The sequence below is a fragment of the Poecilia formosa genome, unplaced genomic scaffold, assembly GCF_000485575.1.
Source record: "Poecilia formosa unplaced genomic scaffold, Poecilia_formosa-5.1.2 Scaffold55, whole genome shotgun sequence".
In the NCBI taxonomy this organism is placed as follows: domain Eukaryota; kingdom Metazoa; phylum Chordata; class Actinopteri; order Cyprinodontiformes; family Poeciliidae; genus Poecilia; species Poecilia formosa.
Window position 1 is genome coordinate 768,512 of NW_006799994.1, and position 23,481 is coordinate 791,992.

A 23,481-nucleotide genomic window follows, 5' to 3' on the forward strand; every position below is an offset into this window, starting at 1 on the left:
TTTTAATTAATTAGTTAATTAAAATTAACTAATTTTAATTTAATAACCTATTAATCGACTGTTAATCCTAAATCAATTAATTGTTTGCATCCCTAGTCCCATTCAAATAATGATTCTTAAATAAAATATAGAAACTCTGACACAATTTCTTGTCATAATAAAGAGTTCAACCAGAATTTGTTTATTGACTTGCCTGATGATCGGTTTTCTCTGAAGGAAGTCATACAATGCAACTCAAACCAGCAGATTGTGAAACGTCTCGTCAGGTAGCAATTAAAATAAACAGTATGGGACTTTGAAGATATTGTTCTGTTATATTACTGAATGAGCAAAAGAAATGTATGTTTTATCATCGAGTCCTTTCTTCAGTTTCTGTAGAACTGATTTCCTCTCAGCTGGATCTTCATAAAATAAGGTTTGGGAGTCAAAGTTGCTCCAAAGACTGGTGTCAAGTCAGGTTCTCCTGCATCCTCCGGCCAGACGAACTTAAACCTCCTCAGCAGAGTCACAATGATGAGGAAGAGCTCTAAGCGAGCCAGACTCTCTCCAAGACAAATCCGAGAACCTGGTTCACAAAACAACCATGTTCAGTTATTTCATTATACCTCAGTCTGTCTACATGCTTTTTTTAGTCTCATAGACGTTGAATCTACCTGCAGAGAAAGGCATGAAGGCCTCAGGTTTGATAAACTCTCCCTGTTCATTCAGGAAGTTTTCAGGGTTGAACTCATGAGGGAATTTCCACTGTCCTTCTTCTCTCAACACTGAGGTCAGGTTCTGGATGATCATTGTACCCTGAAGGAATCCAAATGGTAGAGATTTTTATTACAGAATGTCAAACCCATGGAAACAAGCTGCTAAGAACCTGAGGAATGGAGTATCCCATGAGCTCTGTGTCCTTCGTGGTGCAGTGGAAGACACTGAGAGGAATTGTGTTGGCAATCCTCTGAATCTCATGGATCACAGCCTGGAACAACACAGATTTCTTAAAATCTGTCCACTATGAAAAGCAATCACACCGATTCAGGCTGTTAGCAATAGAATAAAAATGGCATAAACCTATAAAAGGTGCAAAAAATCTTCCCTGTCTGTGAGGCTGGATGCTCCTATCCAGATGAAAAGCAGATGTTAAACATATTTTCTATTGAGCCATAATTCTTGTATTAAAAAAATCCAAATAAAAATATTAAAGAATATATTTTTATTGGTCTGATGGAATTTTCGAATTTTCACACCCCAAATGTTTTCATCATCTAAAGCAGAAAATCTTTATAATGCACAGACGTAAAGGCTTGAAAATAGGGGTGCACCAGTTTATCGACCAGCCGACTTATCGGTGCCGATTTCCTTCATTTTGGCAGATAGATGACCGGACGATTTTTACATATGAAGCTGAACTTATCCACCAATCTTATCTAGCTTGGCAAAGGTCTAAGAATCAACAACTGTCCTCTTGCTCTCTGGTGAGAAATGTTTAACTGACAGACTGGCACACTAAGTTATGTCTCCACATTTATAATTAACAATAGTGACCCCAGTGATGCCAACTCAATAACTTTGTTGCTATATTGAACAACATTTCAGACAAAAAAAATTGCTTTTGGCCAAAATTGGAATCAGCAGGTTAAGCTTTCAAAAGATTGATGATTGGCCAATACAAGTGTGTATGTAATTAATCAATGCAATATATTTTAGAGCATATTATTAAAAATATATTTCAGTAACTCTATCACAAATTTAAGAAAAATGTCTTTATAACAAGAAGCGTCCCACCTGCATGTAAGGCATGTCGTGCCTGTCCTCAAACGTGGCCTGATCGTGTCCCTTTAGCACCTGGTCTATCTCCTGTTGACATCGCTCTGAGGGAGGGAAATAAAGCACATTAAGAGTTATCCGTTAATATGTATGTAAATTTATTTATATCAATGCATTGAAGTGTACCTTGAACGTGAGGGTAGCTCATGAGGTAAAGAAACCCGGTCAGCAGGGTGTTGGAGGTGGTGTCCGTCCCAGCAGCATAGAGGTCAAAAGTGATTCTTGTCAGTTGTTCCTCAGAAAAAGTGGAATCAACATCTCTCTAAAAATTGCAAGACAAAGACATAACATTTAAATCATATAAACTGTGTAAAGAAACAAATGCATGAAGAATCAGATTAATAGTTTTGTACCCCTTGGATGCATAATTATGCATTTTCTTTCGCATTTTTAGATGGCACCCAATTTTACTGTATGGCAATGTCTGTTTAGTTTTGTGTATTGTTTTTATTTATGGAGAGTATGTTGTCTGTTTTCTAGTTACATTTTCTAAGTAAGTCTGATACAGTTCGTTCACTGTGTTTATTTCATTTTATTTTTTTCACACCTTATCCAGCTCGTCCAGGTAGCAGTCGACGAAATCTCGCGGCTCTCCAGGGACTCTGCTCTTCTTGTGTTCATCCACCAAACGTCTTGAAATATTGAGAAAAGTCTACAACTCAAAAGTTAATTAATAAGCATTGGGGGGGTGGGGGGGTTGTTTGTTTTTTTACACACTTTGGTAGATTGTTTTTCAGTGTGCTCATAAGTTCATATCCTCTGTTAGAATTTGTCTATTTTTTATGCCATAAGTGTCTGATTATACATTAGATCTTAAGGCCACAGACCGAGGGATGCCCATTATGAAAAGAGCCTGCATGTAGGAAAGACTGCGCTTAAAGTTGCAGCTATATGCTGGTTAATGTCAAATATGGTACTACATGTATTGTGTGGAAGTCTATAGAAGAGGCTGTGTTTGAAGATCAATAAGAATCATACTGTAACTGGATTAGATTCCTCCAGAAACTCAGAAAATAGGATGGTTTCAGCATTTAAGAATTTAACTTGTTTACGAAAGAGATTAGCATGTTTACTTTGTTAAAGTGCAAAAATAGTATTCATTGATTGTTTCTTTTTGTTTGGTTTTTATGCTACAAGTTAGCATTTGTGTTTGAGCTCTGGCTTGTTAATAAATGGGTCTCAGGAAAAAAGAAAAACAGCCTGCTGTAGGCTCTTGGTTTTAAGATCAATCAATTAATCACAGCTTCCTTCCTCCAAATTTCTCTAAATATTCATTGAAATATATTTGATAAGAAGTCATAAAACCCATCAAAAAGAACAATTCAAGTTTTGCCAGAGTATGTAAACTTATGAGCACAACTTTACATCCTATATTACCTCCATATTCTGAAAGGCTTTGTTGAAGGGCAATGGGAGCGAACGGATCACAGGGAATGAGTCATAGATCTGGGGAGAAAGAGGAATTACTACAGTGGATTAGTTATATAAAAAACACAGATTGTGTTTGCATAGAACATTTCTAAGGAGGAACATATTCATTCAGATTAAGGTATTCAACTGTTATGGAAACAGTACAAGAGAAACACTTTTGATACGTTTGAGAAATATTGTCACCAAATCCACTTCATCTCATTTCTGAATAATACTTTGACTCACCATCGCCCAGGGTCCCATTAAAATTTTCATAATCTCAGTGAAGCACCTGATAACATTTTTGATCGTCTCGTCTTCGTACTCGTAACGCTTTCCAAACAGAACCTTGCAGATGATGTTGGAGGCTGCATTATGAAACATGAACTGAGGACTCAAAGTTTTACCTAAAACAACAAACCAAACAAACACAAGAGACGAAAACGTGACAGGGTTGAACGTTAGTACAAAATAACACAACAGAAAGATATGAATGCTTAAAATCACAGGAGACGCACCAGTGTTGTCATCTAGAGTTTTAATTATGTGCTGAATCTCTTCATGAATTCTTTCCTCCATTGACTTCTTTCCCAAACCAAAGTTCCTCAGAGTCATGAGAGCAAAGCGCCGATGGTCCCTCCACAGAGAGCCGTAATCAACCATAGCAACACCTAAAGAAAAGACAATATAAAAATGAAATTTCTTTATACAGTAACCACAAATACTTCTCAACATAGCATATGTTTTATTTCACACTGCTTAGTTTATTTGAGCAAAAATGAGAAATAACCTCGTGAAGGTTGACTTTAGAAATTCTTCCACATTCACTGAAACATGTCGAGGAATGGAAAAACCATATAATTTTATACAAACTGAATATCAGGTAGTGCTTAATATTTGTATTTAGAATAGCGGCACATTGACGCTCATTTAGATGTAAAATGTTTTATTAATGGAACCAAATAGAACAAATAAAGCCACTGATATCATAACATGTTTGACAATATCAGTGGCCAGTTTGATTTGATTATTTCAGTGTTTAGAAAAATAAAGTAAATAGCAAAAAATGGCTGGGCCACCTTTCAACATAAAGTTATCAATGAATACATTCTGTTAACAGTGATGGTTTCTGATAAGGGCAACATGGGCAGTCGCCCAGGGTGTCAAGTGACACCTCCCCCCTACAACACAGTGCTGAATGTCAGGTCAACTAGTCCACCTGTGGGAAATGGGCGCCCTCTGCCTGAAATAGATGTAATTAACGCCTGGTGTTATTAACATGAGTTTCAATTGAGGCTGAGATTAGGGTTGGTTGTTTTGGAGGTTGTGTTGGTCAGATCTGGCAACCCTGGAATGGGGGCGCGTTGATTGCAAACTACGCCTATGGAAGATGGAGAGGAAGCAGTCAAAGCAAGGAGAGTCCAGTTCAGGAAAAACAGAGATTTTTTTTCAAAGTTGAAACTGAGACATATCTGAGGTCAAGACCCAAATCAGTCATGCTATTGGCTTTTTGTGAATTATGATAGAAAACACATACATTACCTTTGTTATCAGTGATGTTAGTAAGTAACATGTTTTGGGGTCGACCAGCGAAATCAGCAGCTTTGACCACCATCGCCTCCTTCATGGCCTTAAACCCATTGATGACCACAGCTGGTTTCCGACCCAAGAACAGACTGTAGACGTTTCCATACGACTGACTCAGCTGGAAGAAAGAAGGTTTTTAAATTGACTATGTCCTAAATGTTGAGTATATATATATATGAAAAAAGTACAGTTATTATTGAATCATCAGAAAATGAAAAAAAAAGTTGATTGTGCTAATTAGCAAATGTTTTTGTTCTTTTAAGGAAATTAATGCTTACAGAATATTAAGATTTTTCATGCATCTTAAATGTTTAGTTGTTCAACACTTTGATTTGATATGCATTTTTTCTTCCATCTACGAACAGTGTAACAACCCACCAGAAAGTGAACTTGATGACAAACTATGGAGAAAGTATCACATAAATCTGTTGAGGTGAATCAGAGAAATATGGATGCTATAAAAGAAAACATTACTTCTGACTTCATGGTCTGTAATGTCATACATTCACCAAACGCCTGCAAACATTTACTGAACATTCAGGGTGTGTTTTCTAGCTGTTCCTGGTTTTGTTGTGGCCAATCACATTTAGTTTGGTATGTTACAGTAAGTATTTCTTCTTTGCTTCCTGTTTTCATTTCTTCAGCCCTTATTTCTTAGTATCCTTGCATCCATTCTTAAAAATGTGAAGGAACTCTGCTGTTAGAAAACCAAAGATTTATGAAAAGGTAGTGCTGTAATCTCACTTTCCCCATCCTGGAATCACCCAACATATTTCCCTATTACATGCGTCACTCTAAAAATGGCACTAAATATTACTCTGATTCTGTCTGAACCAGTTGACATTAAACTGTTTTGACCTGGATTTTTGTGAATCCAGGTCAAAACACAGCAGATTTCATTGGGAAATGTAGTCTGCTGTAATCAGCAGCAACCTTTGGATGTCTCACAAACAATGACTTTGCAAAATGTGTGGAACACTGAAGACTGAATCTAAGCTTAAGGCATTTGGAGGCAGATAAATGTCATAAATAATAACAGCAAATATCTTTGACTTCACTCTATTGAGAAACTTTATTGCAGCTTTTTGATGCATTCCTGCTCAAACACATTGGAATCAAATGAACCAGACGTTTCCTAATTTTTAATAATGTTTTACAGTCATTGCAATTTCTGCCAAATAATGCTGTCAAAGTCCTTAGTAAATGCACTTTATGAAAGAAACATGCTAAACCTGTATTTCCTCTGTATAGTTTTTTCTGTAGTTTTACCATGAAGTCACGTCTCATTTGGTAGAGATTATTTTGATTGCATTCATTATTGACTCACAGATGATGCAAACAAATAATTGTTGCATTGTGTTTTTCCTGGTGGGGTTGTTAAAGGGTTAAAATGCTGCAAAAACCTGATAATACATTAGTGAAGAAAAACTCTACTCAAGTACATTTTTTATTTAATAATCTTGTCTTGGTTTCATACATTTTTCCAAGCGTACATACACCAAACTTTTACTTTATGCTATGATTTGATTTATGCTATGTTTATTATTTCTCTGTTTCATATATGCAATTGTAAATGCTGCCCTTGTCACTTTAATTTCTAGTATAAATAGTTTAGAAAAGTAGCCATCACTGACACTGGGGAAGTTCAGTTTAATAACATTTGCATTTCTAAGGGTTTACAGGTCAGTATTGTTGTGAATGGACTGTTAACCAGGAGTTTTTAAAGGTGAAGTTAAAGTCAACAAACTCAAACTGACTTGTAATTCACCTGATAAGGAACTAAAGTCAAACAGACCCAGAAATAACTGCAGGGATAAGCATCAGGGATCATTTCTTAAATATTGAATCTCTTACATAATTTCCTGAATCATGCTGGAGGCTACATAAGTTCAGGTAATGTTTGACTTTGCTGCATACAAATGTACAATACAACATTTTCTGAAACTATCGGCAAATAAATATTAGCTTATCAACAGCAGAGGTTAAAATTCACTGCTTACCTGCATTTCTGAATAAGTAATGCTGAAGTTTGCAAGTACTGAATTAATTTCTAGCAACATACACAAATTAATATCATATATACATGGTAACATTATATATAAAAGAAAATAAATAATAGTATTTATCATAGCTTTTCTTACCCTATCAAAGTCTTTTAAGGGGTTCTTTATGTTCAGGTTCCAAAGGTTCCCCAGTACAGGCAGACTGGGGGGTCCGGGTGGGAAGTTCTTGGGTCTCTGAGGTTTGAGTTGAAGGAGAAGGAAGACGACACAGAGCACCAGCAGAAATACTGAGATCATGTTGGCTTGTGTTGGGTCAAACTGAAGAGACGACCTGCTTAACTTATTATGAAAGTCTGTATCTCAGCGCTGACTGCTCTGGTTCTGCCCTTTGATTCTTTGTTTTTAAAGTCAGGGGCAACATCAGGCATTAATAAGTGATTGTAAAAGAGGACAGGAAATGACATGTAAGTGTCAAAATTTAAGCCAGTGACCAAATGTGTCAATATTCATGTTGGAAATAAACAGAAAATTACCCATAAGGATTAAGATGATTTCTTATTTAAAATAACCTTAAAAATCTTACTTTTGTTATTTTTAACATTCAAATTATAATTGGGATTTGTTTTTGTTCTGATCAAAAACCACATATAAATTAAACCTATTTATAAATTAATGCACAACTTAATTAGAGACGCTTCCTTTCTTTCCAGTGTAGTTGTGATTTTTCAACCTGCATTTACAAACTTTCAGAGCTGAAATCTGAATGTATTCTGCAAATGAAAGAGACTGACTTTCTGTTGCTGGTTTCATGTCTGTTACCATTTCTGACCACCAGATGGTGCCATCGTACGTCAAAGGTTTATTTGAAACTTAATACAATCCCATTCACACAATAAGATTCTTAAATGAAATATACACAATTTAATAAAACTGCTCATATCTTTTATTTAAAAAATATAATTAATGACTGATGTGTTTCACTCAGTTGGGGAAACTAGACAGTTTTAATAATCAGGAAGAGTTTAATTTAAATCTATTTATTGATTTGCTCAATGATCAGTTTTCAAACCAGCTGATTATGGAACAACTGTCAAGTAGCATCTGAAGTTAAACAGTCTGAATGCACAAACAAAACTGGTATTGGTTTGTCATTGAGTCCTTTGAAAACTTCACTGATTTCCTCTCAGCTGGATCTTCATAAAATAAGGTTTGGGAGTCAAAGTTGCTCCAAAGACTGGTGTCAAGTCAGGTTCTCCTGCATCCTCCGGCCAGACGAACTTAAACCTCCTCAGCAGAGTCACCATGATGAGGAAGAGCTCCATGCGAGCCAGACTCTCTCCAAGACAAATCCGAGAACCTGGTTCACAAAACAACAGGTAAAGTTTAAACAGTAATGATTTCCGGGTTAATGTCAAGTTGTCATAACAAACATTGCTTAAAATGTTTGTTATGACAAAAAAAAAGCATTCAGTGATTTTAGCACACCTCAGTGTGCATGCATGATTTTTTTCCAGTTTCAAATGTTCCCACTGCAGCCTGAAGGAACTTAAATCTGATTTTTTAAAATCTTTTTCTGCATTCACTATGTTGCATCCTGTATCTGACCTTTTCTTGACAGTCTGAACAACACAGATCAGATTTTTTTTTGGAATGCAACCCACTCTACTTGGATATGTGGTTCTGAATCCGATACGTATCTGATCTTTCTGAGTCTGCAAGGCCCGGTCACAGTCAAACGACCTGAACTTCACCGATCCTCGACAAACATCACTGTTCTGTGTCCTGATATGTGGAACCAACAACCATGGTGGACGAAAATGTGGATTAAGTTGTAAATGTGATGGCTCTGGACGGACAACAACTTTAAAATCGCAAGACTTTATTTCTGCAAACACTGAGTTTACTATGTGGTGTTATTGTGTCTTCTCCTGTGAATGAGGGACACTTTCATGTTGTTCATACAGGAGATCACATACAAGTTGCATATATTTGGAAATGTGAACCAACGGGCAAAAGAAAAAAAAATGGATTTCACAAAATATCAGAATTGAGCATTAAGGTGTGAATGAAGCCTTAGACGTTGAATCTACCTGCAGAGAAAGGCATGAAGGCCTCAGGTTTGACAAACTCTCCCTGCTCATTCAGGAAGTTTTCAGGGTTGAACTCATGAGGGAATTTCCACTGTCCTTCTTCTCTCAGCACTGAGGTCAGGTTCTGGATGATCATTGTACCCTGAAGGAATCCAAAAGGCAGAGAAAAGCAGTAAAATTGTGGTAACACTTTATTTGAAGGGGGTGAATAAGACTGTCATGACACCATCATAAACATGTCATAACACCTGTCATGAACATGAATAAGCCTTCATGAATATTTATGACTGTTGTCATAAAGCGTCATTGGGTAAATTATGACACTTTTAATACAAAGTTGACATTATTCAAAATGTCTTTGTTATGACAACTTGACATTAACCAGGAAATCATTACTGTTTAAACTTTACCTTTAATAACATAAAGTTACCTAATTTTTAAAGTGCAATCAGTAATACTTTTATAACAAATTTATATCAGTATATAGTGTTACCAAAATTGTTTATCTTATTTTCAGCAACACATAAAGCCGAATAAAGCAAGATGCTAACAACCTGAGGAATGGAGTATCCCATGAGCTCCGTGTCCTTCGTGGTGCAGTGGAAGACACTGAGAGGAACTGTGTTGGCAATCCTCTGAATCTCATGGATCACAGCCTGGAACAAAACAGATTTCTTAAAATCTGTCCTTCATGATGCAATTATACTTATTGATCGAGAAAAAACAAGAGCACAGAACCTGAAAAAGTTACAGTTTACCAACCAGAAACAGGTCACCAAGCAGAAAAAATCTGACCTGACCGTAAAAACTGAAGTTATTATCTTTGGACTTAAAGAGGAACAATCTAGAGTCAATACACAGCTTCAGGTTCTGGTTCTGCTCTGCATCTCCAGAACTAGAACCAAACATGGAGAAGCAGCATTCAGCTTCTATGCCCCACAAATCTGGAACAAACTTCCAGAAAACTGCAAAAATGCTGAAACACTGAGTTCCTTTAAAACAGTAATGCCTTTCTGTGACTTTCAAGACTCCAGATGGCCACATAAACAGAACTTCAACATAATATCTTCTCCTGTAAGTGAAAAATCGTTACGATTCAAAGAAATAAAGGCCTGAAAACATCTGTTTGTGTGTCATCAATAAACTGATGTTCTCAGTTTATTGATCATATTATTACTGAAAAACATTTATTTCAGTAACTCCATGATTAATTTATTAACTATAATGTAGTTATAGTTCATTTATAGTTACAGTTAATTTAGGAAGCATTTCACCTGCATGTAAGGCATGCTGTGCCTGTCCTCAAAAGTGGCCTGGTCATGTCCCTGCAGCACCCGGTCTATCTCCTGCTGACATCGCTCTGAGGGAGGGAAAAAAGGCAACTTACAGTCATCAGTTCAACTAAAATACATTTTCTTAGTGCGTTTCCATGTCAAAATGTACCTTGAATGTGAGGGTAAACCATGAGGTACAGAAACCCGGTCAGCAGGGTGTTGGAGGTGGTGTCCGTCCCAGCAGCATAGAGGTCAAAGGTCATTCTTGTCAGTTGTTCCTCAGAAAAAGTGGAATCATCACTTATCTGAATATTGGAAGACAAAGAGACATGAAGTTCAAATCAAATAAACTCTGCAGAGAAACAGAGGAAAACTTCAACAGTCAGATTCTTTTGTTGTATTTAATTGTGAATAATTTCAGTTTGTACACAATGTGTGTGTACATCTTTAGGTAGCACTCAGTTTTTTGTAAAGAAATTTACATTTGATTTTGTACTTTATTTGTATTAATGTTGAGTATAGATAAATACTCAATATACATAAATACTCGACTCAGCATGTTTTTATATATCGTGCTGGTGATGAAAGATAATTTCTGTATTCTGGGATCAATAAAGTGCTTGTTATCTTAATTAGGCAGTTATTTCATTTAGTTATGTTTGGCTGTTACTCATTAATGTGACTCATCTCTTTCACAAAAAACACACACATGACACACCTTATCCAACTCGTCCAGGTAGCAGTCGACAAAATCTCGCGGCTCTCCAGGGACTCTGCTCTTCTTGTGTTCATCCACCAAACGTCTTGAAATATTGATAAAAGTCTACAAGATAGAAGTCAACTGTGCTCGTATGTTCACATTCTCTGGAAGAATTTGTCTAGTTTTTGTGTTTTTTAGTGTCTTATTACACATTATAAGGCCACAGACTGAATATGAAAAGACTGTGCTTAAAGTTAGAGCTTTATGTTGGGACGTCTATAAATGAGGCCGTTACAGGAATCCTTCTGCAATTGGATTAGATTCCTCCAGACACTCAGAGAAATTTCAATAACATTCAGTTTGATTTGATTATTTTAGCATTAAATATTTAACTTGTTTGTGAAAACTGACACATTTACTTTGTAAGTGAAAGAAATTTGTTTTTTTTGTTTGTTTTGTTTTTTATTCTACGAGTTAAATCTTTGTGTTTGAGCTCCAGTTTGTTCACAAATCTCCCAGGAAAAGCCGCCACCTTCAGGCTCTGGCCTTTAAGCTAAATGAATGAATCCTGGCTTCCTCCCTCCAAATTCCTCTATATCTACATTGAAATGTACTTGATGAGAAATCATAGCAGCCGACCACAATCCATGAGTGAAGGAAAAGCAGAAAATACAAAAAGAAAAATTCAAATGCTGAGTGTGTAAACTTATCAAAGTAACTTTATGTCCTACATTACCTCCACATTCTGAAAGGCCTTGTTGTAGGGCAACCGGAGGGGACGGATCAAAGGAAATGAGTCATAGATCTGAGAAAAAAGATAAATTATTACAGTGCATGGATTAAATAAAAAAAAAAACAGATCCTGTTTGAATAAAACACCTCTCAGGAGGAACATATTCATATTCATCTTAAGATATTCAACTTTTATCGTGAGAGTCAAACTTTAAGAAATACTTTCACAATATGGTTTTTGATTTGTTTGTAAAGAGATTTCAACTGAGAAAAATGAATCTAGCAAAAAGGTGCTAAAGTGTTTGAAAAGACTAAAACAGTGATTTGTTAAAACTTTACATTGCACCAACTAGAGCAAGAATATTATAGGAAGATGTTCAGATTGTGATCATCATAATCTGCTTTCTTTATCCACTTCATCCCATTTCTGTCTGATGCTGCGACTCACCATCGCCCACGGTCCATTGGCTATTTTGATAGTCTCAGTGAAGCACCTGACAATAATTTTGATCGTCTCGTCTTCGTACTCGTAACGCTTTCCAAACAGAACCTTGCAGATGATGTTGGAGGCTGCATTATGAAACATGAACTGAGGACTCAAAGTTTTACCTGAAACAACAAACCAAACAAACACAAGAGACAGAAACGTGACAGGGTTGAACGTTAGTACAAAATAACACAACAGAAAGATATGAATGCTTAAAATCACAGGAGACGCACCAGTGTTGTCATCTAGAGTTTTAATTATGTGCTGAATCTCTTCATGGATTCTTTCCTCCATTGACTTCTTTCCCAAACCAAAGTTCCTCAGAGTCATGAGAGCAAAGCGCCGATGGTCCCTCCACAGAGAGCCGTAATCAACCAAAATCACACCTATTAAAGACAAAAAACAAACTTTCAAGGTGACATTTAGCTACGCAGTAACCTCAAGTACTCAGAAACTGTGTGAATCTGTAAATTAAAAATTGCATTTTGTTTTATTCCAAAGTGTTTTCTTTATTTGAATAAAAATGAGGAATAATCTTGTGTAGGTTGACCTTTAAGGTTATTTAAATTTGATCGGAGTTGTTTAAACATGGAATGAACACATACTAACTTTACTCTGGAAACTGGAAACCATTTACAAATACCAGCATGAGCATATAGATGCTCATTTTGATGTAAAATAATTTATTAAAGTCATAAACAAATAAAGAAACAAAGTCTGAAGCTGTAGTTATAGTTTCTGGTTAATTAGGGTTTAGAATGATTGAATAATGGCAAAAAATAAAATGCTCATCTTCCAACAAAACAAACTTAGCACTGTACATTTTATTGATAATTAGAACAGGAGTTTGAATATTTGCATTTACATTTATACCAAGTCAGTCTTGCTAGTGTTTTTTGTGCATTATGTTATAAAACACATACATTACCTTTGTTATCAGTGGCATTAGTAATTAATATGTTTTGGGGTCGACCAGCGAAATCAGCAGCTTTGACCACCATCGCCTCCTTCATGGCCTTAAACCCATTTATGACCACAGCTGGTTTCTGACCCAAGAACAGACTGTAGACGTTTCCATACGACTGACTCAGCTGGAAGAAAGAAGGGTTTTTTTTTTCAGATTTTATGTTTTCTACCTCTTTATCCTAGTGTCCATCCATCCATAAACATGTGAAGGACGTCTGGTCCGTGCAGAAGACCAAAGATTTATAAATTGGAAATGGGGAGATGATGGTTAGAGAACAAACCTCTAATCCTGAAACCTGTTTTCCTCATCCTGGAGTTACCCATCATTTTCCCTACTGCATGTATCGGCGTTTCCACTGACTATATAATCGGAAAGGTGGGCATTTCGAAAATAATTACGTTTAAGGGAAACTTGGCAAATTTGAAAAAAATTATAATTTTTTGATAAAAAGTTTTTCACTAGTGATATTGGTTCATCTCGCAAAACTGCAATGGAAACACTTTTTTTTTACATCACAAAAGTCAAAGGATCAACAACTGGTTTGCACCATTGGCTACTGGAGCAAGCCATGAAGAAGAAGACAGGAAGTAGGTGGAGAATTATGGTGAGCCATGATTTTTAACAAGTTATCTCGTGAACAAACTTTTCCACATGTGATTTTAATTGCTTTTTTATTTAATGAAAAGACTGTAATTGTGAAAATGTATTTATTTTTTTGGACGTTAGCAGAAGATTGGCAAAGGTTTGTGCACATTTTAATGGAAATGCAGCTTCTGCCACCTTAAAAATATGATTCTGATCGAGTTTATACCAGCTGTCATAAAACTACTTCGGTCTGGATGCCAGTGAGCTAAAGGGGACGTTCATGTCAGACTTGGTTGGAAAACGTATTAAAAAATAGCAGCAACCTTTGGATGGCTTACACACAATGACTTTGCAAACCGAAGACTAAAACATAAACATCATAAAGATTGACTAATAATGATAACAATAATCTTTCTAGACCAGGGGTCTTCAACTTCAGTGCTTAAGAGATTTTTCCTGCAGGTCTTAGATGCATTGCTGCTCAAACACACCTGAATCAAATAAATGTCTCATGACAGAGAGTTACAGAGGCTCTAGATTTAGAGACCCCTTCTCTGGACATTATCCGTCTTTTCAATAATACTGCTAGATTATTGACCAGTTGGCTGGTCACTCATTTCTAATCTATCCCTGAAGCAAAGCATGACTCATAAGTAAATTTGTCGTTAATCATTAAGTCTGGCTTATCAGTTTTTCCAAGCGTGAAAAGGAGACTGTGACTAAGCAGAATGTAACTTTGGACATAATTTTTGGTGTTTGGACACGAAAAACTGAGGCAGAAGATCAAATGGGCTGAGTGTTGGTTTGGAAGAGCAGATTTAATTTGGTGAATTCAAAAAGTGTTGATTTTTGATGCTTAACATTGTATGAAATTCTACATTAATAAAATAATTGATGAAAAATTTCCAGTCATGAAAGACAAAATGTTTCTCACTGTCTGTATGCTGCGTCTTGTCACTTTAATGTCTAGTGTAAATAGTGCAGGACAGTAGAAATAAATGTTTTAATAACTTTTGCATTTGAAGAGCTTTAGAAGTTTGTGTTCTTATGATGGACTGTCATGAGGGAGTATTTAAAGGTACTCCCTTTAAATACTGAAGTGTTTATGCAGTAGCTGCTTTTTAATGCAAAAAATCTTTTTATGCATTAAAAAGCAGGGATACTTTAGGATAATTTATCTAGGAATCTCTTACAGTTTCCTGAATCATGCTGAGTCATGCTGGGCACAACTTCAGTTCACGTAATGTTTGACTTTGCTGCAGAGTAACCTATGCCTTACAAACAGACAGTACAAAGTTTTCTTTAATCCAAACAAATTATTCCACTAAATATTAGCTTATCAACAGTCGAGTTAAAATTTGTGGACTACCTGCAATTCTGAACAAGTAAAACGGAAGTCTGAAAGCATTAAATGAAATTAAAGCAAGATATGGAAATCAATCTTATATAAATTGTAAAAAAAAATAAGAATATACATGGTAATAGCATTATATATAAAAAGAAAGAAAATAAATAATAGTATTTATCATAGCTTTTCTTACCCTATCAAAGTCTTTTAAGGGGTTCTTTATGTTCAGGTTCCAAAGGTTCCCCAGTACAGGCAGACTGGGGGGTCCGGGTGGGAAGTTCTTGGGTCTCTGAGGTTTGAGTTGAAGGAGAAGGAAGACGACACAGAGCACCAGCAGAAATACTGAGATCATGTTGGCTTGTGTTGGGTCAAACCTGCTGAACTTATTATGAAAGTCTGTATCTCAGCGCTGACTGCTCTGGTTCTGCCCTTTGATTCTTTGTTTTTAAAGTCAGGGGCAACATCAGGCATTAATAGATGGTCATAAGAAAAGACAGGAAATGAAGTTATAACATAGAGGGGTGGGTCTTCAACTCTGTCTATGGTTTTTAGTTTAATCTCCTTTTTGTAATCAGTTAGGTTTATTTCATAACTATATAATTATTAGGAAAAGGACCAAACTTAAATCTTGAAAACGGCTGGCAGTTCCAACTTTCTGTCACATATTTATTAACCATCTGTGTTTATCTTGTCTTGTTTCAAAGTCACCAACAAAAAAACACTGGAAGATTATTTCACTTTAGAATCTTAATTGCAAAGTGATTTTTTTTATTACATTTTTAAAGTTTAATAAAAATAAATAAAATAATAAAAAAAACATACCCTTTTTTAGTTAAGGAATTATTGTTTTTCTAATTTAGCGTTAAAAAAATAATTAAAAATCGAATGTTTTGTTTTTTCCAGTTTATTTTGAAACAGAAAAACCAAAGAATGAACCATATGCAGATTCCAGGGAGTCGTTTAATCTGTTTCTGGTGGCTCACACAAACAGCCTCAGTGATTTGACCTCAGCTTGACCTTCATGGTGTAGGGTTTAGGAGTCAGAGTGACTCCAAAGACTGGAGTGAAGTCTGGTTTTCCCGCCTCCTCCGGCCAGATGAAGCTAAACTTCCTCAGCAGGGTAACCGTGATGAGGAAGAGCTCCATACGAGCCAAACCTTCGCCGAGACACATCCGAGGACCTGAGGCACAAAAACAACCGTCTTCACTTTTTCCGGCTTTCTTCATTTTTGTTTTGTTTCTCTTTTCCGTTTTTGCCTTCCTTTCTTTTTTTTTCCTTGCGGGGAAGGGCTTGAGGGCTTCGGTTTTGCCAACTTTTCCTTGTTCTTTCGGGAGTTTTTCGGGTTTGACTTCATGGGGGATTTTCCCTTTTCTTTTTTTTTTCGGCCTTGGTTTCGGTTTTTGGTTGTTCTTTTTGCCTTGAGTTTCACCAAAAAGAAAGTTCTCACATGTTCACCAAGAGGTGCCAAAGCTCATCGATGACTTTCCACTTACCTTGGGAATGGAATATCCCATAAGATCTGTGTCTTTAGTTGTGCAGTGAAAAGCGCTGAGGGGAACAGTGTTGGCAAGCCTTTGAATTTCATGGATCACAGCCTGGACAGAAACATATTTTCAAAAAACTGTTTGAATGATATTAAAATAACAGTTTCAGTTTTAACAAACACAGAAAAACAACCCGTCATTTACAAACAGTAAATGATGACATCACAGTGTACCTGCATATAAGGCATACTGAGTCTGTCCTCGAAAGTGACCCGGTCCTTCCCCTCTAGAACCTGGTCTATCTCCTTCTGACATTGTTCTAAATTATAAGAGAATATGTCAGTAACTGTGCTCTGTGGTCTGCAAGGTTCAAAGTCTTAGTACTGGTAAACTACAAACATGTAGAAAGTAGGATTAAGAAGAAAAGACTAAAGATGTGTAAAAAAACAAAAAAAGCGTGTAGTTCTGGATCGTTGGTGATGAAAATCAAGCGATGTAAAGAGCAATGTGTGACTTTCTACTGAAGCAGAAAGGCTGTACTTAGTTTTTGACATATAGAGACTTCAATTTTGTTTCAGTTTTGCTACATAGATTATCACTTTTGTATGATTAAGTTTAGACTGAATTCATTTTAAAATGCGGTATCAACTGGATCGTTTTTATTGTCAATGAAAACATATTTACTCTGTTTCGAATTACAAAGGTGATGTTGTGCAGATGCTGTAAACCACGACTGGACCGTGGCAGAAAATGGCAAAAACAGTTAGGAATGTTTGAGAAATGAGGGCGTACCTTGGATGTGTGGGTAGTTCATGAGGTACAGAAACGCAGTCAGCAGGGTGTTGGAGGTGGTGTCTGTCGCAGCAACGTAAAGATCAAAAGAGATTCTTCTCAGCTGCTCCTCAGAAAACATGGACTCATCATTTTTCTGAAGAACAGAAAGTGATTCATTTGAGACAAACAAAAAAAAGTGAAAGCTCTATCAGCTTTTACTAAAATAAGCAGAAAATCTGTGGCTGAGAAAAATCTATCTGAAGAACACAGTTTCTAACTTCATCTCATTTGCATATTTTTTACACAACATAATTTAGTTTGTTGCATTTACACACATTTTCCAATTCATCCAAATAGCAGTCAACAAAATCCCGTGGCTCTCCGGAGACTCTGGTTTTCTTGTGTTCGTTCACCAAACACCGAGCATGACTCAGAAAAATCTAAAGTACAAAAGAATTTCAGTCACATTTAATTACTATTTCATTATCCTTCATGGATGATGTGTCTGTGGTTGTGTTGTGTTTCTGTCATTACCTCCATGTTTTCAAAGGCTTTATTGAAGGGCAGCGGCAGGTGGCGAATTAAAGGGATTGAGTCGTACAGCTGTGAAGACAGGCGGTTATTACAAAGAGTTCAATCAATTCAGGGCCACAGAGTTTTAGGAATCTTACTTTTCATATGCAGTATGCACAAGTTCATCATGACAATAGCATTATAGCACTTATAAATTATTCTCCTGTATCGCTGCATTATGTAATATATAACATTTTAATGGAATCAGCTTTAAAATGTAAAACCGCATTTTGTTATAATTGGCACAAAATGTAACAATGTTACTGCATATGTGGCAGAAAGTATTATAAAATGTGTTCAAGGATTTTATTACATTTTGGTTTGATTATTGCATAATGTGCCTAATGTGTTTTTAGTCATGTTTTACTATATTTTGGAGCCTGAGTTTATGACATTATTAAAATATTACGGCATTAATACATAATGTGACATTACATCTCCATATTTCATCACTTTAATATATTTAGTGAGATCTTTATGTGATGAACCAAAGTAGAGCATCATGTAGAGTTGAAGGAAAATGAAACATCCCTGCATCCATTATAAATACCTGTAAATACACTTAAAATGACTATTTTCAAACTTAAACAAGTAAATGTCTGAAAGGTATGTCATGCCAATCTCACTCCCTTCACTCTTTCACTCCAATATAAAATTTATTACAATCAATTCCCCAGAAAACTTCAGAAATAATAATTTTTCACTTTGTTATGCTAATTATAATGATAATGTTAATCATGCTCCCATTTGTATCACACTTTTCAAGGCTCTCTATGCATACATAAGTTTTCTGAAGTCTTTAAAAAGTTGTGTTGAAGTTTTTAGGACTGGAAGTTCTGCTAATTTCTTGTTAGAGATTTCAAATGACGCTTCTGGAAGTTTCAAAGCAAGATTCTGATTACACATGTAAAAAAAAAAAAACTAATTAAATTAATAGATCAAAACTGCATTAATTCCAGTTTGACATTTTTGTAGATTACCACAAGGGTGCACCAAAAAGCAACATTTGCTCCAGTTTATAAACCAAAGGCTCTTTTTATCAGATTAGTGGCGTAACTGATGAAACAGACATTATTTACAACATTTGTACTTTGATCTTTTATACTTTCATTAACTGTTTGTTTTATTTTGGCATTAATCACATTTGTCAGTTAGTTTTGTCTGAAAATCATCCAGTAACTCACCATGGCCCAGGGCCCATTGGCTATTTTAGTCATCTCAGCAAAGCAGCGAACAATCAGCTTGATTGTCTGATCGTCGTACTTGTAGCGTTTCCCAAAGAGAACCTGGCAGATGATGTTGGAGGCGGCGTTATGAAACATGACCTGAGGACTCAGAGTTTGACCTGTGAAGACATAACATTTAATAAAACTGATGGAAAAAAACACGACTCAAGCATAATTACTTAATGATTACTTGCTGCAGCATTAATGTGTGAGTGAATGTTGGTGTAAAACGATATAAACACATTGCGTGTTATTGTTTACATCCAAACATTTTGTGCATGCTCTCAGTGCTGCAGCGCAAAAAGACGATTCTTTTACTTGCAGGTAAAAGAGTTTTACATTTTTCTTTTTAGCTATTCTAATTATACTCTTTTTAATTAGTTAACAATGTTAGCAGTCAAATGTAACGTTTAGTTTACTATTTTATTTATTTATGTATTTTCCCCATTTCTGTCGTTGTCATACATTTTAGAAAAGTGTAGTATTTGGATTACTGCTCTAACTTACAACAGGTTTGCCAAAAAAGATACCCATGTATTTCCAATGGAGTCCTATTGAACATCACAGGAGGAACAGTGCAGCAAAAACGTAAAACCAAAAGGGAAATATTTCAAAATTAAAAGTCATTCTTGTGTCGGCCAAATTGTAATACAAAGTATAATATAAATATTCTTCTTCAAAGTAACTTGTCAGTCTAAGAGCTGATACAAAGTTTCACCAATAATTAAAAGCATCAGGCTGGACAAAAACAGCAGGAATTTGTTGAAATATGTGGGAGCTTAACCTACCGCTGTTCTTTTCCAGTGTTTTAACTGTGTGTTGAATTTCTTCAAGGATTCTGTCCTCCATCGACTTTTTCCCCAGACCGAAGTTCCTGAGGGTCTTCAGAGCAAAGCGGCGATGCTCCCTCCACATCGGCCCATAATCAACCATAACCACACCTGCAAGAAAGAGTCCAGCTAATCATGTTCAAAGATAATGACAATCTATATGAAAGGATTTACATTAAAGACAATGATTACATTTACAGAAATAAAAAAAAAAATAATGAAATCATCTTGCAATGTTACAATGACTGCATAGATAAAAGAACCTCATGTTAATGAATGAAATCACAAATCTACACATGTACCTTTTCTCTGGGTGACATCATTTATAAAAAGGTCTTGGGGTCTTCCAGCGAAATCTGTAGCTTTGACAACAATCGCCTCCTTCATGGCCTCAAACCCGTTGATGACGACGGCTGGTTTTGAACCAATGAACAGACTGTAGACGTTTCCATACGACGCCCTCAGCTGGAAGGAAACAGCACAACAGTCATTTTTATTAGATGCATCATAGTTTTAATTCTCATGTTACTTACAGAACTAGCTAAGCATTTTATGGTGAATTGTCTACAAAAAGATAAAAATCCATATTTAACCAAATTAACTTTTTGTCAACTGTTTATATAAGGAAAAGGTAATTTTTTGTTATCACAATAAAAAAATGACCAATTTTCTAAATAACAACTAAACATCTCAAGGGAAATAAAACTAATTTAATAGAAATAGAAATAAGACACGAGAGAGAATAAAACCAGGAATCAGCCCGTTAGAGAACAACCCATACAGTTGAAACCAGACGTAAAACCTGTGTGAAAAGTTCCTTTGCTTTTTTTTCTCTCTGACCGAAACTAAATAAAACTAAACGTTACAGTTTGTTTCTTTGAATTCAGAAGTTTGCGTATATTTCTGTAGCAAATGCAACTTGGGTCAAATGCAGGCATACTTCCAGAAAATTTACACAACAGTTTGCTGAAATTTTAGCCCATTCCTCACAACAGGTCTTTGCTCACAAAAATCTTTTCAGCGGTATGTAACTGAGATCATCACTCTGAAACATGGATTTAGCTGTTCTGAAGTCCGTATTTGATGGTTTAGGTCGTCATTGTCCAAGACCCATTCAGCTATGTGGCTCATATCTTCAGATGTTGCTTCAATATTTCCATGTTTTTTCCTCATGATAAACCAAAACGATCTTCCAAACCAACAGAAAGGTTTTTTTGTACTTTAATGGGATATTTAACCCACTCATTATTTGCTCATCAAAACTGTGAGTTAAAGTTTTTCATTTCTGTAATACTCTGTGTTTAGTCCAGGTTAACTAGGTGTGGGTTAGTGGGTTTACTCCAGACATTGTCTTACCCTCTCAAAGTCCTTTAAGGGGTTCTCTAAGTTCAGATGCAGCAGGTTCCCCAGCAGAGGCAGACTGGGGGGTCCTGGTGGGAAGTTCTTGGGTCTGTGAGGTTTGAGTTGAAGAATGAAGAAAGCACAGAGTCCCAACAGAAATAGAGAAACAAACATGGTGGTTCGGATTGGATTAAACTGAACCGCAAAGCTGCTCGAGTTCTTATGAAAGAGCAGCTCAGCTCTCAGTGCTTTGCTTGTGTACTTTGATTCTTTGTATTTAGAGCGAAGGAGGAAATCAAATATGAATGGAGAACTGTTTACAGCTACAGGAAGTGACGTATATGGGCGGTGTTGCAGTTTTCTTTGGGCTAAAACGGTACATCTGGGCAAAAACGTCACATAAAAAAAATCTTTTTGAAAAGACATTTTAGTATTAGTTATTTTTTATCTTAGTAAGTAACCTGACATACTGAATAAAACCCATTTACTTTAGAAAAACATTTAGCTGCAGCTCAAAGAAATATTTTCAGTTTTTCTCAATAATTTCAATGTTTTGTGTGTGTTCACTTATTTTAAGTTTTATTGTTTTTTTTTAAACATGTTTTTGAGCACAGGTGCCACATGACTCAATGCAAAAGAAAATGTTCTTAGAGTTTTAAACTGCTGCTTTTCTACATAGCAGCTTGCTGTGCTGTGCTACAGTGATGCACTAAGTTGTTCATAAAAGGGAACTGGATTTTCAGGGACAAATTCACAGCTATTTGCTGAATTCATACAAACTACAAATAACATTTTGTACTTTTCATCTCTTAAAACAAAACCAAATGCANAGATAAAAGAACCTCATGTTAATGAATGAAATCACAAATCTACACATGTACCTTTTCTCTGGGTGACATCATTTATAAAAAGGTCTTGGGGTCTTCCAGCGAAATCTGTAGCTTTGACAACAATCGCCTCCTTCATGGCCTCAAACCCGTTGATGACGACGGCTGGTTTTGAACCAATGAACAGACTGTAGACGTTTCCATACGACGCCCTGAGCTGGAAGCAAACAGCACAAGTCATTTTTATTAGATGCATCATAGTTTTAATTCTCATGTTACTTACAGAACTAGCTAAGCATTTTATGGTGAATTGTCTACAAAAAGATAAAAATCCATATTTAACCAAATTAACTTTTTGCCAACTGTTTATATAAGGAAAAGGTAATTTTTTGTTATCACAATAAAAAAATGACCAATTTTCTAAATAACAACTAAACATCTCAAGGGAAATAAAACTAATTTAATAGAAATAGAAATAAGACACGAGAGAGAATAAAACCAGGAATCAGCCCGTTAGAGAACAACCCATACAGTTGAAACCAGACGTAAAACCTGTGTGAAAAGTTCCTTTGCTTTTTTTTCTCTCTGACCGAAACTAAATAAAACTAAACGTTACAGTTTGTTTCTTTGAATTCAGAAGTTTGCGTATATTTCTGTAGCAAATGCAACTTGGGTCAAATGCAGGCATACTTCCAGAAAATTTACACAACAGTTTGCTGAAATTTTAGCCCATTCCTCACAACAGGTCTTTGCTCACAAAAATCTTTTCAGCGGTATGTAACTGAGATCATCACTCTGAAACATGGATTTAGCTGTTCTGAAGTCCGTATTTGATGGTTTAGGTCGTCATTGTCCAAGACCCATTCAGCTATGTGGCTCATATCTTCAGATGTTGCTTCAATATTTCCATGTTTTTTCCTCATGATAAACCAAAACGATCTTCCAAACCAACAGAAAGGTTTTTTTGTACTTTAATGGGATATTTAACCCACTCATTATTTGCTCATCAAAACTGTGAGTTAAAGTTTTTCATTTCTGTAATACTCTGTGTTTAGTCCAGGTTAACCAGGTGTGGGTTAGTGGGTTTACTCCAGACATTTTCTTACCCTCTCAAAGTCCTTTAAGGGGTTCTCTAAGTTCAGATGCAGCAGGTTCCCCAGCAGAGGCAGACTGGGGGGTCCTGGTGGGAAGTTCTTGGGTCTCGGAGGTTTGAGTTGAAGAATGAAGAAAACACAGAGTCCCAACAGAAATAGAGAAACAAACATGGTGGTTCAGATTGGATTAAACTGAACCGCAAAGCTGCTCGAGTTCTTATGAAAGAGAAGCTCAGCTCTCAGTGCTTTGCTTGTGTACTTTGATTCTTTGTATTTAGAGCGAAGGAGGAAATCAAATATGAATGGAGAACTGTTTACAGCTACAGGAAGTGA

The 23,481-nt window shown here is 36.0% G+C and overlaps 3 protein-coding genes across 5 annotated transcripts; all 3 read right to left on the bottom strand.

Moving 5' to 3' along the window:
• Window positions 1–46: 46 nt before the first annotated feature.
• LOC103138830 (cytochrome P450 2J6-like) lies at window positions 47–7,138 on the bottom strand. Of its 2 annotated transcripts, XM_007553181.2 has the most exons (11): window positions 6,954–7,138; window positions 4,768–4,930; window positions 3,744–3,896; window positions 3,472–3,632; window positions 3,193–3,261; window positions 2,363–2,467; window positions 1,942–2,077; window positions 1,774–1,859; window positions 866–967; window positions 654–795; window positions 52–565 (listed from the first exon to the last, which is right to left on the bottom strand). In XM_007553181.2, the coding sequence occupies exons 1-11, from the start codon at window positions 7,110–7,112 to the stop codon at window positions 366–368; spliced, it is 1,476 nt and encodes a 491-aa protein (XP_007553243.1). In that variant the 5' UTR covers window positions 7,113–7,138; the 3' UTR covers window positions 52–365. The 2 variants fall into 2 exon arrangements, with proteins under 2 accessions (XP_016527562.1, XP_007553243.1); XM_016672076.1 differs by lacking the exons at window positions 4,768–4,930; window positions 6,954–7,138 and adding an exon at window positions 4,305–4,481 and having other exon boundaries at window positions 47–565.
• Window positions 7,123–15,473, bottom strand: LOC103138829 (cytochrome P450 2J6-like). Of its 2 annotated transcripts, XM_016672075.1 has the most exons (12): window positions 15,192–15,473; window positions 13,027–13,189; window positions 12,332–12,484; window positions 12,060–12,220; window positions 11,616–11,684; window positions 10,898–11,002; window positions 10,349–10,484; window positions 10,180–10,265; window positions 9,460–9,561; window positions 8,906–9,047; window positions 7,989–8,172; window positions 7,123–7,209 (listed from the first exon to the last, which is right to left on the bottom strand). In XM_016672075.1, the coding sequence occupies exons 1-12, from the start codon at window positions 15,348–15,350 to the stop codon at window positions 7,176–7,178; spliced, it is 1,494 nt and encodes a 497-aa protein (XP_016527561.1). In that variant the 5' UTR covers window positions 15,351–15,473; the 3' UTR covers window positions 7,123–7,175. The 2 variants fall into 2 exon arrangements, with proteins under 2 accessions (XP_016527561.1, XP_007553242.1); XM_007553180.2 differs by lacking the exon at window positions 7,123–7,209 and having other exon boundaries at window positions 7,840–8,172; window positions 15,192–15,471.
• A 518-nt stretch (window positions 15,474–15,991) lies between these two features.
• Window positions 15,992–23,319, bottom strand: LOC103138896 (cytochrome P450 2B5-like). Its single transcript, XM_016672040.1, has 12 exons — window positions 23,161–23,319; window positions 22,109–22,271; window positions 21,243–21,316; window positions 20,189–20,351; window positions 19,845–19,997; window positions 19,015–19,175; window positions 17,792–17,860; window positions 17,593–17,697; window positions 17,276–17,411; window positions 16,717–16,802; window positions 16,489–16,594; window positions 15,992–16,179 (listed from the first exon to the last, which is right to left on the bottom strand). Exons 1-12 carry the CDS (start codon window positions 23,317–23,319, stop codon window positions 15,992–15,994), a joined length of 1,563 nt encoding a protein of 520 aa, XP_016527526.1.
• Between the last annotated feature and the right edge of the window lie 162 nt (window positions 23,320–23,481).

Coding starts and splice junctions, on each gene's coding strand:
- LOC103138829 (XM_016672075.1), bottom strand. CDS start 15,350: ATGATCTCAGTATTTCTGCTGGTGCTCTGTGTCGTCTTCCTTCTCCTT. Junction 9,562..10,179: donor ACAGCATGCCTTACATGCAG/GTGAAATGCTTC, acceptor GTTTTGTTCCAG/GCTGTGATCCATGAGATTCA. Junction 8,173..8,905: donor CTTCATGCCTTTCTCTGCAG/GTAGATTCAACG, acceptor TTTGTGAACCAG/GTTCTCGGATTTGTCTTGGA.
- LOC103138896 (XM_016672040.1), bottom strand. CDS start 23,319: ATGTTTGTTTCTCTATTTCTGTTGGGACTCTGTGTTTTCTTCATTCTT. Junction 19,176..19,844: donor AACACTGGAAAAGAACAGCG/GTAGGTTAAGCT, acceptor ATGTCTTCACAG/GTCAAACTCTGAGTCCTCAG. Junction 16,803..17,275: donor GAACTACCCACACATCCAAG/GTACGCCCTCAT, acceptor CTTATAATTTAG/AACAATGTCAGAAGGAGATA.
- LOC103138830 (XM_007553181.2), bottom strand. CDS start 7,112: ATGATCTCAGTATTTCTGCTGGTGCTCTGTGTCGTCTTCCTTCTCCTT. Junction 4,931..6,953: donor CCTTAAAAGACTTTGATAGG/GTAAGAAAAGCT, acceptor TCTTTCTTCCAG/CTGAGTCAGTCGTATGGAAA. Junction 3,262..3,471: donor TAATGGGACCCTGGGCGATG/GTGAGTCAAAGT, acceptor CTTTCTCCCCAG/ATCTATGACTCATTCCCTGT.